General features: G+C 46.6%; 1 protein-coding gene across 1 annotated transcript in view; it reads left to right on the top strand.

The window, feature by feature from the left end:
* ACOXL (acyl-CoA oxidase-like) overlaps positions 1–19,734 on the top strand; it is a 368,775-nt gene that overhangs the window by 275,448 nt on the left and 73,593 nt on the right. Inside the window, 1 exon segment of the mRNA XM_011980527.1 lies at positions 3,192–3,273. Coding sequence (XP_011835917.1) covers positions 3,192–3,273 — 82 coding nt within the window.

The following is a 19,734-nucleotide window of genomic DNA, read 5'->3' as shown; positions in this document are numbered from 1 at the left end:
GCCACCGTGCCTGGCCTACTTATTCATTTTTAATCTCTGCCTTTAATTTCCTTTTCTTGCCTTATTGCCCTGGCTAGAATCTCCATTTTGGTGTTGAAAAGAAGTGCTGTGATAACAGACATCGTCATCTTCTTCTTGAACCTAGGGGGAGAAAACATCAGCCTTTTACCTTTAAGTATGATGTTAGCTGACATTTTTTGTAGATCCTCTCCAGGAAAGTATTTTTTTAATTGGCTATATTGCTGCCCAAATCTATTTGAGGCTTTTGAAGAAAAGAAAGGCGAATGGATATGGGGAAGGTACTTCTTTATGCATTCAGCTCTGTGTTTTAGCTGTGTGATGCTCTATCAGGAAATAGGCATATCTTTTTATTCAAAGATTTAAGTATGGGATGTTGTTGATATTAAATGTGACCATGTGTGACCATACTTATCTTTATAAACAGCATGCTTGGGAGGGGCAGGCTTTGCCAGGGAACTAACTCACTCTCAGTCCATTGGGAGGCAGTGTAGCCCGTGGTTAGGGAGGTGGGCCCAGAGGCCTGGGCACCCTTTTCCAACTCAGTTCTGTAATCTTGTCCAAGTTACTGAACATTTCTGTGTTGCAATTTCCTACCTGCAAAATGAAGATCTTCATAAAATCTACTTCCAGGGCTTCTGAAGACTTAATGAGCAAATACGATTAAGTGCTTAAAACAGAGCCTGTTTTCTGGTGCATTTTTAAGAAGGACTTTGTTGGCATAAGGCTGTATTTACACACAGGTTTTCAGTAGCAGGTTTATTGCCTGAAGCAAAGAACAGCCATATCATTTTTTAAATCCTCTCCTGGAACCTCGTATTAAGGTTTTTTTTTAAGATGAGAGGGTTGATTTCTGTTGTTTCACAATATTGTTTGTGCAATACATATCTTTTAAAATCTTGTGCATTGCATAGGCAATTACAAGATTATAATGGTTGCCCGCAATACTCTCGAACTTAATGCTGTCTCTGCACTTGGAGGCCAAGCCTGAATTTGACCTTCTGATGTGCTCATTTTGACCACTTGACAGCAGAATGGTGTGTAGAGCCTACACTGCTCCTGGGTCAGCCCATCTGGGTGTGAGGATCACTGTGAAGCCCCCAGTTGGCTTCAGACTCTGATTTCCTACCAATAAACTCTAATTAAAGGGGACAGAGGCGTCTCTAGGAAGGCTGCCTTTCCGTCAGCATGCCCCAAGACCTGGGTGCTCTTCTTCCTGCCTGGGGCGGGTCTGGAGGCGGGGCCAGGGAGCCTCTTGCCAGCAGGGGTGAGGTTACCCTGAGCCTGCTCCAATGTCCTGCAGCAGCACCAAGATATTGACATATAAGGAAGATCACTTAGGAGCTGGCTGGCAGGCCTTCAAGGGTCCTTTCCTCTTCACTTGAACTCTTTTTTTTTTTTTTCCTGTTTCCTCATACTCTTTGAGGGGTGCAGTCATAGCCAGCTTTGCACGGGACTTTCTACAAGAGTTTCCCACCTGAAGTCCCTTCTTCAGGCAGGGGTCTGCATTGCACAGTCACTGAGTTGTCTGTCCCTGGTTTTCTTTTGATCAGACCAGTGAAAACCTTACTCTACATATTGAGTTAAAAAAAAAAATTAAAAAGTGCCCTTGATTCTATTTGGACACATGTGCATAGTGTTTTATTTTTCTCTGCCTCCCATGCAGTGGTGGGGGACAGTCAGTGCATGATTAGGAGGTTAAACTGTATTAACCAGGATTTCCTGGTGTTATCCTTTACAGTGGGATGGGTAGAGCTTCAGCGTCTCCTTCCAGATCTTCCAGGAGTGTCTGGCCAGCTCTTGTCCTCCCCGTGCCAAGATGTTCTGCAGGCTGTTCCCTGAGAGTTGCATGCCTCTGCCACACCCTTTCAGTTGTCATTGTGACACCAGCGCAGAGAGATATTGATTCAGGTAGCAAAGCAGACATTATCCTTTCTCTTGATTGTCATGAGATGCCCCAGTTAGGTGTGGATCCCGAGGCACCCATGTCATTGTCCTCCAAACCGTGCCTGCAGCCCCAGGTGATGTTGCTGAATTATACATGGGTAGAGGCTTTCAGCAGCGCTGTTTTTCCACCAGGGCACAAAGCACTGTGTTTGTTACACGAGGGATTTTACATGTGGATCTCCAGGCCCTGCAGAAACCGCAGAGCTACAGGGAAACAGGTAACTATTTAACTGAGAGGGCACATCAGGGTGTGAGTTTAATACAAATGAGAAGCAGATACATTGAGTGTAACTTTCTATTTGAGTTATTTCCTTGAACACACACACACACACACAAATGCTAAAAGTTTAAATATTAAACCCATGTGGTTTTCGAAACAAAGAAAGTCAAGAAGGAACAAAGAAAAGTTTTACGGGCCACATTTAACTCTCCTCTCTGGTCAGATAAGAATCTGAGACCTACAGCTCCTCCTAAATGATGGTAATTACTGGTTTTGTGATTCAGTATCTTTCTGTTCTCTGTGCCTTCTTCATTCTTATTTTACTCTAGTTATATTAATACGTCCTCGCTTCCCTCCAACTAAAACACAAAGCAAAGAAAAAAGACTCCCTTCATTAGAGTGATTGAAAGACCATCTTGCACACAGTAGGTGCAGAAAAGCTATTTGTCAGATGCATAAATGACTTTCTCATCACTGTGGATCGTATCTCCATGGTTATGTTAATTCCTCATATTATGAAACATGGCAGCTACCCGGTGCCAATTCTTGAGACATAACATGTTGGAGAAACACTTTGGAAACAAATGGAAGCTCCTGACTGCAAGGGAAGGAAGGAGGGAAGGTGGGCTGGTTATGTTGAGGATTAGATTCAAGTAGTTTGTTCTGGTATTTTGAATTCTTCAGGCAGTAAATGACCCAATCAGAACAGCCTCTCTGGATCTGTGCCTGCGTTCTCCCCTTCACGTGTTTCTCTAACGTCTGTGACCTCCATTAGTATAAATTAATATAAGCATGGAAACGGGACTTCTCTACATGTATGATATTTATTCATCTAACGAGCAGTTTTTGCAGGTCACAGAGGCCAGCCTGCAGAAGGTTCTGCACCGTGTCCATGCTCAATGTTGTACTGAAACTTCGGATGTTTGCCATCTGTCTTGCTACTAAGTTAGGCTCTCTCACAATATCCTCAATGGTGAGTTTTCTTCTGTCGATTGGACACGTAAAGACCAAGAAGGAGGATTTTTTCCATGCCTGGAACTCGTGTCTGCACCACGTGGCTTCTCTGTCCCTGGCACACACTCACCGAGGTCAGTTGGCTCCTGTTGAATTTTTGTAATTGAGTGACTCAGGGATCTACGGGTCCCTGGAGACACAGCTCTGCAGGGAAAGGCAGTCCATATGTTGAATTTAGAACCCCAAATGACTTACAGAGACTTGAAGCTTGTGGTAAATCAACTCCCAACTTACTAGGAACACTGACCATGTGACACCCACAAAGCCTGACGCTAAACCAGTGAGGAACAGCTCACTTAACACAACCTGACAATCATACACAGTACTTGACAGGAGCCAGTTGGCAAAACGCCTGCCCCTCAGTAGTGGCCCTCTGCCTGGCCATGATCTCATTCCTAAATGGGAGGGTGTTTTAACAGGGGTCCTGCCTGAGGAATTTTAAGTACCAGACTTACTTAAACCTAATCATCAAATTAGCAAGAAACTGGGTCAACCTTCTAAAGCAGTGGTTCTCAACCAGGGGCAATTTTGCAGTGTTTGGATGTTTCGCAATGTTTAGAGACATTTTTGGTTGTCACACTGAGAGGGGTAGTGCCACTGGTACGCAGTGGGTGGAGGCTAGGGATGCTGCTAACCATGCTACAGGGCACAGACCACTCCCCTGCAACCAAGAATTATCTAGCCCCAAATGACAGTAATGCTGAGGCTGAGAAACTTGAATATTCATTTTGGCTTCAGTAGACCAAAATAGCAAAATAAAATGACACACTGAACACCAAGTGAGATCCATCACAGCTTATCATTGAAATTATTGTTTAACTTCAACAACCATCATTTTGTTTATCGTCATGTCCTGACTCTGTGGGAAGAAAGTGTTAAAAGAGAAAGGCCAGTCATTCACTGAGTTGGTAGCTTTATGGGATTTTTCATCACACTGGGTCGCTGCTGGCCCTGGGAGGGCTGGGTTTGGTCACACCACAGCTTGCATCTGGGGCACCCTCTCATGGGGTGGAGATGGGGGCTCCTCGGTGGGATCAGGGCAGGTGTTATGGCCAGGAACCTAGGAATGTGCCTGCATCCAACACAACCTCCCAGCCTGACCATCCCCCTTCCTCCCTAACTGGGCAGTTCCAAAAGAGCAAAGTGCATGTGATTCAGTGCCATGTGACTGTACCTGCAGGAATGTGTGGGAGCCGCCCCAGGAGCTCTGATGAGGGCTGAATTGGAGTGAGTGCTTTAGGCTCAGACTGAGCCCAGCTTCTTCCTTCTTTCTAAAGACCAGCTCTTGGGACCTTGCACCTTTGGGTGAGCCTCCTAACACAGGTCTCTGGAGTAAATGTGCCAAGAGCACAGGTTTCTCATGGGATGGGAAGCAGGGGCCCCCTGGGAACACCTCCCCAGAGACTGGTCTCTGCACAGTGACCACACTCTGAAATGACCATGACCACATTAGCCTTCCTGATTCTGACTGAGTTCCACTTTCTGCTTCCTGGGACATGGAGGAGGAGCAAGGAGAGGGACCAGGAGCATCAGGGACTATGGGTCATGAAGGCACAGGATTGGGTCCCCTCATTTGCAGACTCAAAATTGTTAATTTATTGGTCGCCTACAGTATATCAGGCTCAGAGAAACTGACTTATCTTAATTGAACTCAAAAATGAGTACTATTTAAATCTGAATGCCAGTTTATTCATCAGAAATAAAATCTAACCACCAAGTCATCAGTACGTGCCCTATCTGTTCTACAAGCATATCTTCAGATAGAATTCAGTTATAATTAGGAGGTTGCAGCAGGTCACACTATCAGGACAGCTCGTGCCCTCAGGCCTGGCTGGAGATCTGAGTGTCCCCTGTGACCTACTCCAGACCCTGGAGCCCACAGGGTGTCTACTTCCCTGGACTATCTTGGTACACTCAGCATCAACCTCATTCCTTTAAGAAATTTATGTAAACCACCCTTCTTCTGTTGGTGGGTTATTTCTTCAGAAATGTTGATCAGGCTGAAACATGTCTGGGGTATGAAACAGCACTCGAGACACCCTGATTGAAGGTGAGTGTGTCTTGGACCTTCTCATTCACTGTATGTAGACTTGTACTGGCTTCAGTCTCAGGGGTGGTGTGGCCCTGGCTCCTCCCTCTGGGCCCCTACATACTGACCACAGATACTGCCCTTCCTGGGACATGAGGATGGACTATATGGACTCCAGGTGAAAAACTTCTAAACATTCAGAGATGTGATTAAGTTTGAAAAGGGAGGGGGAAGTCAAAGAATCACTGCAATTAACTTCACCTTAGAAACACAGTCGTTGAGCCTCGGGCTGCACAGCATGCTTGCTGAGAGCACAGTGGAGCTTAGTGTGGACTGAGGATAGGGGCTCTGGAGTCAGGTCACCAGGTTCAGACCCTGGCTTTACCTCTACCAGCTGTGTGACTGTGAGTGAGTTACCCTCTCTGAGCTTCAGTTTCTTCCTCATTTATAACATGTAGAGAGCATGATATTTACCTCATGGGGCTGTTGGAAGGATTAAATGGGACAACGCTCCAAAGCTCTTACCTTTGCATCTGGCTCATTGTTAATGTTTAATAAAACCTTTTCATTACCGCTAATCACTACCCTATGAAAACCTTAGTTCTTATAACCGAAGTAGACATTTTGACCTTGTTCCTGAAAGGGAAGAAAAAGAGGAAAATGAAACAGGCTAATTCTGAGTGTATGAGTTCTTCACACCAGGAGAAAATATCAAGGATTTGATGATGGCACAGTACAAAATAAATCCAGATCAACTCTGAACCTTTTATTGGTTCATAACCACAGTAGCACAAGTGATAATTTTCAGGCAATTGGCTTCAGGTTCAATGTCAGACAAAGAGGACTTGGAAGTATAAAGAAAGTAATGGAAGAAAAATCATAAGAATTAGTTCAGTGACAGCCTTTAGAAAGCCCAGGAATGTTTTGAAATCGAGAAATCCATTTGTAATGAGGAGGTCTGTACAGATACAGAACGGGTCCTAAAGATAAGGATACTAACATCCTTAACACCATAACACAATAACCCTAGCCAGTAAAATTTCACCAGCATGTCATTACATTCAAATAGCATGTTACCCTCTGGCAGAGGCCTCCAGGGGATGGGAGAAGAAGTAGAAGGAGCCCATCTGTCTTCAGTGACCAGACCCAGATGTTGCCTTTGGAGCCTTTCAAAAGAAGAATGCATAAGAAGGAAGAGAAGGATCAGTTTGTTAAAGCACAGTCTTTTTTTTTTTTTTTTTTTTTTTTTTTTTTTGAGACGGAGTCTCGCTCTGTCGCCCAGGCTGCAGTGCAGTGGTGCTATCTCTGCTCACTACTCTGGGGACTACAGGCACCTGCCACCATGCCTGGCTAATTTTTTGTATTTTAGTAGAGACGGGGTTTCACCATGTTAGCCAGGATGGTCCCAAGCTCCTGACCTCGTGATCTGCCCACCTTGGCCTCCCAAAGTGCTGGGATTGCAGGCGTAAGCCACCGTCCCCAGCCTAAAGCACAGTCTTAATGTCACCCCAGATGACAGTGAACTCAGAATTTAGCCATTTTTATTAGGAACAAATGGAAAAAAGCCTTCTGGCATCTGTCTCCGTTTGTCACCTGAAGACTCGGGAAAACCGTGTTTGAAATAAAAATGGTAAGCACTCTCTAGTGGTTTCTGCAGTGCGATGTGACTGTTACCATGATAAATCGTTGTTTTTCTGTGATACACATTTTTATCTCGCCCTAGAAACTGCAGTTCTGAAGCTTGGTGCTGTCTGAACCCCTAAGCGTGTACCAATTCCTAAACAAAAAAGGAGAAAGGAGGCACTTTTATGAAACAAATGACATCCACCACTTCCCAGCTCTGTGCAGAATTGTCTCTTGCTTTTCTCATTCTCGAAGCTTGTGAGTTCTTCTCATTATGCAGCAGGAAGTCCTCTTTCTGGTTCCTAATAAAGTGACTAATAATTTAGAATGTTCACATTAAGAGCAGGTTGTAATTATGATTAGAATATATAATAATGCGGAGTTCTGCCTATTGGAGATTAATTTCCGACTCCTCTCAAGGATATATTTGTTTTGAAACAAGACTTTCTCTGTTAATAAAAACATGATCGCATGTATTATTAAAGCATTATTTCTGTATTTTATTCATTAGTGCTTGTTCCAGTATGCTCCCTGGGACCAGCATTTTCCTCTCAGTTGTTAATGGGACTCTTCTTTATATAGACTGCATTCACCGGGATTTAGCTTTAGCTTTGGCATTCATCTTCTAGGAAATTATGGGAATATCCCTACCACCTCCTCAAATGTGCATTACATTATGCAAGCTCAGATAAACAAACGGCCACAACATCAACCAGTAGTCCTGTGTGAAGCCCCTTTTCACTCAACTAAACCCAGATCATGAAGGACAAACCGGACTTGGAGTAAAACCAGAAGTTGCAAGACAGCACTTCTCATTCTTTGACTGTTGGGTTTCTGCAGTGTTTTTCTGTTACTACTGGAGGTGGAGGCCTGGAGGGGAGGGGAAGAGTGGGAGGACCAGAGGTGCTAGTTGGCTGTGACACCTGTGTGCCTTCCTCTCCCCCAGCACCCATCTGCTGGTGTGTCTAGCTTTAGAGAAGTCTCATGTGGCCTCACACAAGCGGCCTGAGGGAGGGTGGGAGGGAGCCCTGGGTGCCACTGCCCCTGCTTCTGGCCCGTCTTTGTCTAGCACCTGTTCAATGTGTGGGCAGTGGAAACCAGTGAGAAGATCTGTTGTGCCAAGAATAGGCGGATGGAATTCACTGCCAAATCCCAGTAGGCCCAGCATCTTGGAGGCCCCAACACTGGGGAAGATAAGGAATGTCCCCTGGCTTTGTTTTCTCTACTTCAGTCACACGGCTGAATCCTAGGCCTATGAGCAGTGCCTGTGGGAAAAAGGTGAACTTGGGAATTGAGGGTCACCATTTCACAGAGTGTGTGATGGCCAGGAGCAGCCTGGGGAGTCTAGGGAGTCCAGAGACATTGGGTCTCTGATGTTTGAGGTCTGGAAATCCAGGAGTTGGCAGGATATGGAGGGACATGAAAGTGAGAACTCACCTTCTGACTGTACTCACACACAATATTGCTTTGAGGGAGAGCAACAAAGGTGGCAGCCAATTGGAAGTCGGAGGGAGGCGCCTGGTGAAACGGAGACCAGCAGAAGTAGGAGCATGGAGGTCCCTTGTGCTACCATCAAGGAGGGCTCTTAGACAAAAAAGATGAGAAAGAAATTTGACTGGATGGAGGCGTTGTAGTACGTAAAAATCTGGCAGAGCATGCCACTTTGCCAAAATGGATTTGAATTTCATGGCGCATTGGCCAAGAGACACGGGAAGAGAAGGTTTAAGAACACAGCCTGCCCACCGCGATGGCAGCTCTGTGAAAAGCTCTCCTCTGACATCCTACAGGTTGTGCCCATAGGTCTTCATGCTGGGGTTCCCTCCCCGAGCTTCTCCATCTCCCCAAGCCGTGTGGTTAAACTTCAGGTTTGGGTCAGCTGGGCACTAACAAGACCCCAAATGCTGTTTTCTGAAGAAGTGCTGTCACACCCCTGAATTTGGGAGCTTGTCCCTGAAGAACGCTGTCTTTAGAGACTTCACTGACTCACTCTCCTTTGAAGGAAGTGAGAAATTCTGAGGTGGTTTTTTATCACCAGTGACCTGAGAACTCTGTTGCACTGGGGAGAGGGGGAAGAAAGGCAAAAGCGAAGTCTGACACCTAACAATATGTGTTTTATGGAGGACTCTCAAGAACAGAAGTTAGTGACTGTACTTGACCTGGATGCTAATGAAATGCCACCCTTTGAGCCCAGTCTGATGGCCAACACACAGCCATCTGTATAATGATTATAGCTGTCACAGCCACCTCCATCTATAGAGAATTTTCTCTTTGCCAAAGACTCGCCAAATGCTTGGCCCTTGTAATTTGTTTAATTTCTACAGCAACCTTGCAAAGCCCACTGAGGAAACTGAGGCTCGGAGGGGTGAACAACTGCCTGGGGTCACACGCTAGTAAGCTGTGGCATGATGACTTTGCCCCGGGGCCAGCTAACCCTACAGCTTTCCCCAGACAGGCAGTGGAGCTCCTCAGCCCCATCCACTGCACCCCCTAAGGGGTTTCCTTCCCACAGATGAATCCCAGAGAATGGGAGTTCTGGTGTTCTTGAGTTTTTGGAAGTGTTTCTTTGTGTATTTATTTATAGTAAAGTTCGCATGTACTGCTTCCTACTACTCTTACTGGGTTTGCCTCTGAACGGTGTTTCTTGTTTTGTTTTTTTTTTTTTTCTATTTCACAGAGTTTCTGTGAAGATTAAATGAAATAACATAGGTGGAAGCCCTAGGGCCATATAGGGTAAAGGGAGCCAACATTCAGTGAGGGCACAGCCTATCAGGCCCTGTGCAAAATATTAGGGACAGAGCAACTCTAATCTCCCACTAGGCAGTAAGGAACCACTGCCTTCTCGGAAACTGAGGCACAGAGAGGTTAATAAGTTTTCCAAGATCACATAGTTCAAAGAGGCAGAAGGAAGACTCAAATCCCAGCAGACTGCTACCATCTGTCCATGTTGCAGGGCTCCTAGTGCTTGTTGGAGCTGAATCTGGGAGCTCAGCATTTCTGAAGAAACAAAATAAAATAAAATAAAAAATAAGTTCTTCCCACTTTTTAAATGTGTTTTTGCTCTTTTGTTTCCCACTCTGTGATCCAAAAATTGTACGTTGTTTGATGGACTGCCCAGATCTGGTCTATAGCCCCTGTTCATTTAACTTCTAGTATCTAAGTACTTTCAAAATATGGTTACATTAATACTGAAATTGATGGGCAAAAGTAACACAAAAAGTAAAAAGAGAAATTATTTGCACCAAGTGTACTTACTGTATTTGTGAGTTTTCCACTGGGAACATGATGGAGAATAAGACCTTCTAAACGGTGAATAAAAATAAAAGTATAGCTCTTGATTTATCATAGACACTCTAGATATAGTTTTGTATTTAAACATATTATTCCATACCACATATTGTAAAGTTAAACATGTTTGCACTAAACATAAATTTAAATTTAGGTTTTAAAGGACAACATGTTCTAATCTCACAAAACATTTAGCAAATAACCTTTGAGCTCACATGAGCCACCCACACAAAAACCAAAATGAACTACAGGAAAAAAAACATAGAAAAAGCAACTGTCTGTTGACAACCAGATTTTCTTTCAGCTCTTTGAGTTTTTCTTCTATAAATAATCTGTATGTTTCAAATGTGGCCATCTTCTTGAAAGGTGCCTCCTGGCATGTTCTCATTTCAGTGTGTCTTAAAAACAAGAATTAAATGCGTAAATCATGGAAACTATTGAGTTTTTGGAGGGGAGATCTTTAAGATACATGCTCTTTAGATACCAAAAGTGTCAAAATGAAGCATTAAGATGATGTATTATTTCTTCAATGCATCTGTTTATCTTTTGTGAAATCTCGAGTTTGATAAATCACCAGAGATAAAAACATCATTTTTAACCTATCAGAGATCCCAAGTGCCAGGAGGAAAAATAGTGCTTTGTCTCCTCTTTATGAATTTACCTCACTCTTTGCTTATGACTTATGAGATTTTATTTGCAGAGAAAACATAATGCTCTATTAACTTGAAAATGATGGCTTTTACTCAGAAACATGAGAACCAAAAAGAAAAAAAAAAAGCAGCATTTATCCTCTGAGATACAATCGTTTAACAAGTTTTGATATCTACTTAAAGTAGCACAGAATGTTAGAGGGGGAAAATGATCACAAGGTAATTAAAAGTGAGGTTTTTCACCAGTATTTCACCTTTGTCTACTGACACGTAGAATCTCAGCTCTGGCATATCAAGGCAGATATTGAATACTTTTGAATTTTTATATAACATTAGTGTGTGTAAAGACTGCTGGCACCTATCTCTTGAGATTCTTTTTTGCCCCTGAAAATCACTCAGAAGTTCTCCCTTCATTGGCCACCTGGAAAATAAAATAATTCTCATAGATTTTTATAACTATGGGTGAAAATTCTTCTGTGTCCAGGAGTGCAGCAAAAAAGGACTTTGTAGTAGGGATGGCTTCTAACCAGTTCTTTCTGTGAGCTGGAAGATTAAAGTGCATGAATCATGCAAGTAGGTTAGTCTAGAAAACATAACATAGCAGAAAAAAATGGCTTTCAAAAATGTTCAAAACAGCTGTTTCTCAGTATGTAAACCAGCCTCTTGGTGCAGTGGATATTAGAGTTCCTTGCGTTGTGCATATTTCATCATTCTTCAATCCTGAGCAGTTTAAGACAAAATAAATGTTATGCAAAAATAAATTTTAAGACAAAATAAATTTTATTCCAGGCCATGGACATGCAGTTGAGTTTTTCTAGTAATTGTGCTATTTTAAGGAGACACCCAGGTTCTGCCCTAACACCAGAGGTGCCTAAGGTCCCAGCTGCTCAGGACCTGTGGCAGCTGTGAGCAGCTGAGCTCAGTTTGCTCTGTTCTTTCTTCTTGCAAGAAGCACACAGACCGCGTTGGTCCTATGGAATAGAATCACGATATTGCCTCAGACCATAGGACCAATACAGCAGAAGGTCCTGAGAAGCTGCGGCTTGCTCCATCTCTCAGCCTTCTACTGCTGCATGAAAAATCAACATTGAAACTATGGGGCTGCGCCTCCTGAATCTGGCATCTACTTAGTTATCCTTCGGAAACAATCCTGATGGGGAGCACCCTTCCTTCATTCCCTTATCCACCCTTCTCGCCCCATATTTGTTGAAGGCCTGCTGTGGGCCAAGGACTGCATTACGCTCCAGGAATAAAAGGTCCAGTGTGAAACAGCCCCTGCTCCCAAGGAGCACTGGTCAGAACTGAGATGAGAGCCCCTAGACTACGGGCCCTGAGAGAACACAGGAGAGACAGTAGCTGGGCACGGGGTGCAGAGTCCACGCGGCTCCCCACGAAGTTCCAGTGAGACAAGCAACATTTAAGACTTTGCCTTTTGAAGGGCAGGTAGAATTTAGCTATCCGGAAGGTGGAAAGGACATTCCGAGCAGATGGAAGAACAAGGAGGGAGGCATGAAGTGCGTGGATGACTTGGGAAAGTGCTTGTGGCTTGGTGTGGTCAGGGTGTAGGGCCAATGTGTGGGTGAACAGCAGGGTCCCATGGGGCCTGAGTGCCAAGGCCAGTAGCTGTCATTGTCAACTCCCACCATCAGTGGGGAGTCTGGGGAAAAGCTTTGGGAAGATTTCTTCAGGTGTGGAGGTGAACAGCTCTGAGGACAGGAACTGAGAAGCGACAGCAGCAGGTCTGCGTGGAGGGGGGTGGTTCTGGAAGTGTGAGGGCAAAGGAGCCTGAACGGCCTCCAGGTGGAGGGTGAGGTAGGAGGAAAAGCCAAGGGTGACAAGGGAAGGGCTGCTTCTGGGCACCAAGGTGGAGAGGAGAGAACTGGGTCCAACTCAGCTTGGACGTGTGGCGCATGCGTGACCTGGGGCGACACATGCAGACGCCGAGAAAGGCGCGTGGCAGAGAGGACTGCGGGGCCTCATAACATCCAGGTCCTGAGCCTGAGCACTATATTAAATGGGAGGGTGAATCCCTGCAGGGTGGAAAACAGGATAGATGCCACGCCTGAGGCAATTGCAGCTGCCCTATCCATTATCTTCCCAATTTAAGTGTGACACTGGAGTCCACAGTGTTTGTTTCCCAAAATGGGCTGACTCTTGTTCTGCTGATGGGACAGTGGTGGTGGTGGTGGTGGTGGCCTCCAGCTGAGCGTTAGTGTCAAAGTTGTCCTTCCATGCAGGGGAAGGGGGATCTGCAGGTGGAACAGAGCTGGGCCATGGGGAGGCTCACACTGGCTGCTGGAGATGACACTGGGGAAAAGATGCGGTGACAGTGACTGCTGCTTCTGGCTGCCCCCAGCTGTACACCTTGCTCTTGGCTAAGACTGCAGCAGGCCCCAAGAAGCAGCCTTTGGCCATGGTGAGCCAAGGCCATGTCAAATAGGGGAGAGCGTGCCACTGTCCATCCTGGGGAGGGCATCCCCCTGCACACAGGGAGTCCCTGGGCTCCAGAAAGGGTCCAGATGAGCTGCACCATCATCTCTTCCTGAGTGAATGGTGCATTTGCCCCAAGCTGAAAGGGCTCTGCCTTTCAGGAAAGCAGGTGACCACTGTGCTCTGTCTCCTGACTTTGTGCCTGAGCAAAAGACTACAGATTGTTCCCGTAGCAACCAGCAGAGAGCCCTGAGAAGCAGGATGAATGTCTCGGGTGTGCAATGCCCCCCATGTGGAGAGAGGGCCGCTGCTTTTCTCCCTGAGCCCAGAACACGGCAGGCAGGTTGGGCTCCTTCAGGCCCCCCAGCCCCTTTGGGAACTGCTCACATCTAGGATTTGGCAACCAGTTCTCTATGTCTCTCGCTCCTATGGTTCAGTCTAGAATAAAGACTTCCAAGATGTCAGTCAGCCCCCATTACGTTCCCATCCCCGGGACTGGCCAAACTGGCATTTTGCCTACCTAGGGAAATACAGTCTTAGTATAGACTCACTTAGTTTATTTGCTTAGAAGGTTTTCAGTACCTCCTATTTGCCAGACTTAGGACTCAGATTATCAGAACAACGTGATGCTTTTCAATCCAGCAGAGAGAATAGGATGTGAACACAGAGGCCACACACACGGAGCGGGACAGCCCGTGAGAGGTGCAGGCTCTGTGCAAAGCCACAGGCTCACACGTGGTGTCACAGAAGACCCGTTGGTGCTGGGTCTTGAAACATACATAGGATCCCGAAGGTGGGGACGTGGCTGTGCAGGATGGGAAGAAGCCATAGAGTGGACAAAAGTGGAGGTGGCAGAATGAAGGACTTGAGCAGGGAATGACAAGGGGCCTGCCTTGTCAGGAGGAAGGTGTTTGGGAGAAAGGCCAAGAAACGATATTGAGAGAATGAGCCTGGAAAAGTGGGCCAGGGTGGGTGGTGAGGTGTGCTGGATGCTACATCATGGAGCTTAGCTTCTGCTGGGCAGCAGTAGGTGGCCAGGGAAAGGAAGGAGCAGGAGAGTGACCATCACACCAGGACTCCCTGGAGGGAAAGTTTCCTAGCTTCAGGGGATGTAGTGCTTTGGAGAAAGAGACACAGAGTGGAGCTGGATGGAGGATGGAGACCAAAACAAGTGGGTGTGACCAGCAAGCCAGAGGACAAAGATCTGCAAAGAGGTGATGGCAGTGGGGGTCAAAAGGAGGGTTGGCATTGGAGGAGCAGTAGCCTATTGCCATCCTGGAGGAGGCTGTCCCTTGGGAAGTGCTGAGATCCCAGTGTTTGGGGCAGAAAACATGTTGAGACTTAGTTATAGACCAAGAGCTTGTCTGCCAGAGAAGAGACGCATACTGGCTCCTGTGGGCTCCTAGGTGTGGGGCCAGAGAAAAGGAGGGCCACACGTGTCATGCTCTGCCACTCTCTGGAAAAGAGGTACTCTCTGACAGGGCAGGCTGGGTGACAGTGAGCAGGGCCCTCACCCTCTCGTGGAGGTTCCCCGAGGGCCAGCTCCACACCCCCCACCATATCTGGATGTGCAGGAGACTGGTAGCACCATGACTGTTGGTTGCGAAGAAGTTAAAGGCCCCTGCCAACCCTCAGTGTTGATTCTGAAAACGAAGCCAGAGTTCTTTCTGCAAAATGAAGCCTTTTTGTTTCTCTCTCTCTCTCTTTCAACGTTTCTCTGTTGTGTTATGAAAAAGAGGTGGGCGGGGGACTTCAGAAGCTGTCTGGAGTGGCAGACAGCTCTGCACGATGATCTGAGAGTGCTGCAGTCACACACAGGTGGGAGGAGAGGGCTGAGGGACAGTGGCCGCAGTGTCCCACCTCATGGTGCAGTCAGTGGAGAAGGAGTCACTGATAGGGGGCCCCCAGCCAGGAGCCTCAGGTATGGGTGCTGGGGAGCTTGACCCTCAAGGCTCCCAAGGAGAGGCTGGTGAGAAGACGTGGGGCCCTCTCCTCCTGGTGCCAAGGAAGCCTCAGTAAGGGAGGTCGCTGCCTCTGGAGAAGGGTGCCTGGTTCCCAGCAATGCTCAGCCATCAAACTCCTCCAGGGGAACTGTCCATGGAAGGGTAGGTGTCAGCCCCCATATTTCTGCCATCCCTACGAGGAAGCTGGCTTCCTCATCTTCACCATAGGTATCTGAGATGAGAGCCACGTTCCCCTACCAGACTGAAGCTCAGCTGGTGCAATCTCCTCTTTCCAGGGACAGAGGGCTTGGATGCTGAAGAGGTCTGGGTGAACCTGGTATTTTAGTGCCAGGTCTTCCTTCCCTACCAGGAAGGAGCCTGCCCCTCCCATGCGGGGCCCAGGGCAGAATTACAAAGCAAGCTTACAACTTGCTGAAGAAAATCTCCTCTGCCCTACTGCCCTGACAAATGTAGCTTTGTTCATCCAGAAGGCCAGATTTGAATTTAGAATGCCCAGGCTCCTAGCAGGTGTGTGAACTCTGCAGCATGGTGAGAAGCAGCTCCTTGGCCCACCTCTCTCTCATTGCACCTCCAGCTCTACCCCACACTGTGCAGATCGTCTGGTCTAGACACTCAAGGTCTGTCCACACGCCTGCAATCAGCTGTCCCTTGGCTACCCCATGGGTCTAGAGTGGACACGGCAGTTGTGTGGCTCCCCAGCAGCAACACATTGCAGCAAAGAGGCTTAAGGTATTTAGGTCAGGAAATGAGAGTATTGGTCCCTGGATGAGTGGGTGCAGGTTCCAGGTGGGCAGTCCCCGTAGCCCCATGGGCAGGGCCCTCTAAAGCTTAGCCCCAGGGGCAGAGCCCCTGTTATCCAGGGCCCTGGCACAAAGATTGAGAGAGAAGCTGAGAGAACATTCTGAGACAGGATTTCTGAGCGCTGCAGCCCCAGGTGCAGGTTATAGGTCAGGGTCAACTGTACCTGCTGACTTAGCGGCAGGTGCCCAAACTGACCAGCAATATTTCAAGAGGAAAATCAGTACAATGGTATTGTGGGTTTGCTTTGCTTCATCTTCCCCCTTATTTGAAACAGCATGTTAGAATGAAATTTATTCCAGGTGCAACCATTTCCTTGAGTGTTAGGTATCTCCCATTTTGTAAGGTTCTACCTTACAGCAATGACTGCAGGGGATGAGGTCATTGTAGATAATTTTCTGCCGATCATTGCAGCAGATACACAGAAGAGGAAACCTGTTTCATGCTGCTCCATATTTTTTTCTCCCAAATGACCATTGTTTACTTGAATCAGGTGTTTATTTCCCTATGCTTCCTCTCCTTGATCCCCAACCTCAAAGCTGCTTGTTATCTAAAAGTCTCTTGTTCTCCCTTCTTTTGTCACACAAAGGCGGAAGGGTCCAACCAAGGAGAACTTAACTCTACTCAGACAGGTGTAAGCCTCGGCCTCCCACTACTGACATGAATGGTACTGGAACACTTAAGAGCAGTTGAGACAACGCATGTTGAAGCAAGAAAGTGATTCCACCGAGAGTCCCTTAGGGAGACTCATGCCCCAGTGAGACCTTGCATTTTGTTGGCACTGGTTTGGCTGCGTATCTTATTTTCATTAGGAAGTCAACCCCTTGAATCAGCAACAAAGGTAGAAGAAAGTAGATACGACAAATGCTTTCATTTTAAGGGTTTTTTCCTCCTATTTAAAAGTTGGGGAGGAAGAAGGAGGGGTCATGAAATGTCAACTTGTCATGAGGCTTCTCTTGCAAGTTGTCAGTGAATCAGCTATCAGGGAAGTGGCTGCACAGACTGTTCTCATAGTGAGTGAGTTCTCATGAGATCTGATGGTTTTATAAGGGGCTTTTCCCCCTTTTGCTGAGCACTGCTTCCTGCTGGCATGTGAAGGACGTGTTTGCTTCCCCTTCTGCCATGATTGTAAGTTTCCTGAGGTCTCCCCAACCCTGCAGAACTGTGAGTCAGTTAAACCTCTTTCCTTTATAAATTACCCAGTCTCGGGTATGTCTTTATGAAAACCTAATGGTTTTCACCCCTTCTTCTCTTTTGGGATTTGGTAGAAATAAGAGTAGGGTGAGGGGAGAGAGAAACCTGCATTGGCATAGGAGCTTATGTCACACTGACATCTAGGGTGGGAGGAAAAAACCGAGACATAGGTGCATGCTGCTTTTCTTGGGCCTCTGTTCTCAAGGTTGGTTTTTGTCATCTGTGTAGAAAGGGCTGTAGGCTGCTAGCCCAATAAAACTCAGCCAGCCCATGAAGGGAACTGGATGCAGTGTGGCCTTGTGTTCCTATAAGTCCACTTCAGTCCAGTTCCACAAAACGGAGTCATGGCTGTGGGCATGCTGGACATCATGGGGACAGGACAGAGTCTGGGATAGGATGCAAGTCCATCTCCTGCACCCTATCCTGAAGCCAGGGCAGCCCAGACATCTAAACACTAGAGACTGATTGGGAAAGAAAAACCTCATGTGTCATGTGTCACATCAAGACATCAAACAGGGAACAGGGCAGACTTAGAGAAACCTTCGTACAGGAACCTGAGATGGAGTGCAGACTCACTGCCAGCACCGTTTCTTCACACACAGCCTCACACCTGCTCCAGCAAGTGGGCTCCGGGCTCCACACATCACTGATGAGGAAGCGAGGCTCAGCAAGGCTGTGTGACTTGTCTAAGGACGTGCAGCTGGAAGTGGCAGAGGGAAGGTTTAAGGTCAGGTCTGTCTGATGCCAAACCTGTGTTGAGACTACTCCCCATGCTGGCCCTGGAGAAGGGTGGTATATTAGCTCTTTCTCACACTGCTAATAAAGACATACCCAAGACTGGGTAATTTATAAAGGAAAGAGGTTTAATTGACTCACAGTTCTGCAAGGTTGGGGAGGCGTCAAGAAACTTACAATCATGGCAGAAGGGGAAGCAAACACATCCTTCTTCACATGGTGGCAGGAAGGAAAAGTGCCACGCAAAAGGGGGAAATGCACCTTATAAAACCATCAGATCTCATGAGAACTCACTCACTATCATGAGAACAGGATGGAGGGTAACCACCCCCATGGTCAATTACCTCCCACTGGGTCCCTTCCCACGACATGTGGAGATTATGGGAGCTACAATTCAAGATGAGATTTGAGTGGGGATACAACGAAACCATATCAGGTGGGATCTTGGACAACCTGAGGAGACAGGGAGGGAGCGCATGGCCCAAGATGGAACCCTGCATGAGTGAGAGTCAGGAGCCATCAGGGTGGTTTGTACGGGGAAGAGGGGCTAGGCCTGGCATGGTGAGGAGGAATGCAGGCCATAGGCAAAGGGCTCCAGCAGGGCCAGGTTCAGAGTGGTGGCAGTGGTGGTCATGGAGGCTGGGAACGAGTGAGAAGTTCTCCAGGAATCAAAGTGGCAGCGCTACTGTGGGAAAGGAGTGCATCCAAGGGACATCATCGTACAAGAGTCAGCAGGCATGGGGTCCTAAGGGAGAAATCAAAGAATCAGGCTCAGTGGCCTGGTGGCTGGAGGATGACAGTCCCACAGAAATGGGAAAAAGTTGGAAAGGGCTGGCTTGGTATGGAAGTCGACTGGCTTGGATTGGATGTACAGAATTCAAGGTAACTTGAATTGGGTGCTACGTCTATGACAACGAGAAGTATCGTAGTGGAGTCCAGTGCACAGGCAGTGAGAAGTATGAACGCAGGGTCACCGCAGAGAAGAGAGAGCTATCGGTGAGAATCCAGTACAGTAGCTCTCTAAGGAAGCAAGTGTTTCGATTTCCCTGACCCGCGCTAAGTAAGATTCTAAGTTACAGCATAAACCTTTACCACATAAAATAGCCACCTTAAAAAGGTGATCTAAAGAAAACCCAGCACCTGAATTTGTAGATTATTCTTTAGCCATCCTCAGACAGTAGTCAGAGATCAATATGTTATCACACCAAATCAGGTCACAGCAAAAGTCCAAAACTAGGAACGGAGTTGGGGGAGAGAGGTCTTACCTCCAGGGTCTTTCCCAGGCAGGTGTATTCTGAATGAGTGAGAGCAAAAGCATTCGTGTAAACTTAACACAGCTTTGGCCCTTATCTCACTGTACAAGTTTCTGCTGAGCCCCTTTTATAGGCAAAGTTAATTTTAAAAAAAGATTAAATTGATGATTCTATATAATTAACACTGGCTTCAGCCAATTGAAGACTGGGTGGGTATATGCATTGGAGAGCATGTGGAAGGCAACACTGATCTCTCTATGGATCCCAAGTATGTCTTGACTGGATAAGAGCAAAATTTAAACTTGGAAGAGATAATCAGCACCAGATACAATTGATAGCAGTCAAGATTGCATGGAGTAATTTAGTCAGAGGTGAAAGCAGTCTAAGGAATTCTAGTTTAGAGTAACATTGAAAACTACAAACAACCTACCCAGACAATATTTTCTTGATGAAAATTCATTATTGCTGATACAGTTCTCTTTAAAATACCTGTATTTGTAGACATGATATCCAGGCCTGCTTGAGGTCAAATCGTTGGAATCAGACTGTCCCTCAGCCTTGAGGCTGAGTTTAG

This window comes from Mandrillus leucophaeus, unplaced genomic scaffold (genome assembly GCF_000951045.1).
Source record: "Mandrillus leucophaeus isolate KB7577 unplaced genomic scaffold, Mleu.le_1.0 Scaffold214, whole genome shotgun sequence".
Lineage (NCBI taxonomy): Eukaryota > Metazoa > Chordata > Mammalia > Primates > Cercopithecidae > Mandrillus > Mandrillus leucophaeus.
Note: the sequence above shows the minus strand (reverse complement) of the source record. Positions and strands in the feature narration are given on the sequence as shown.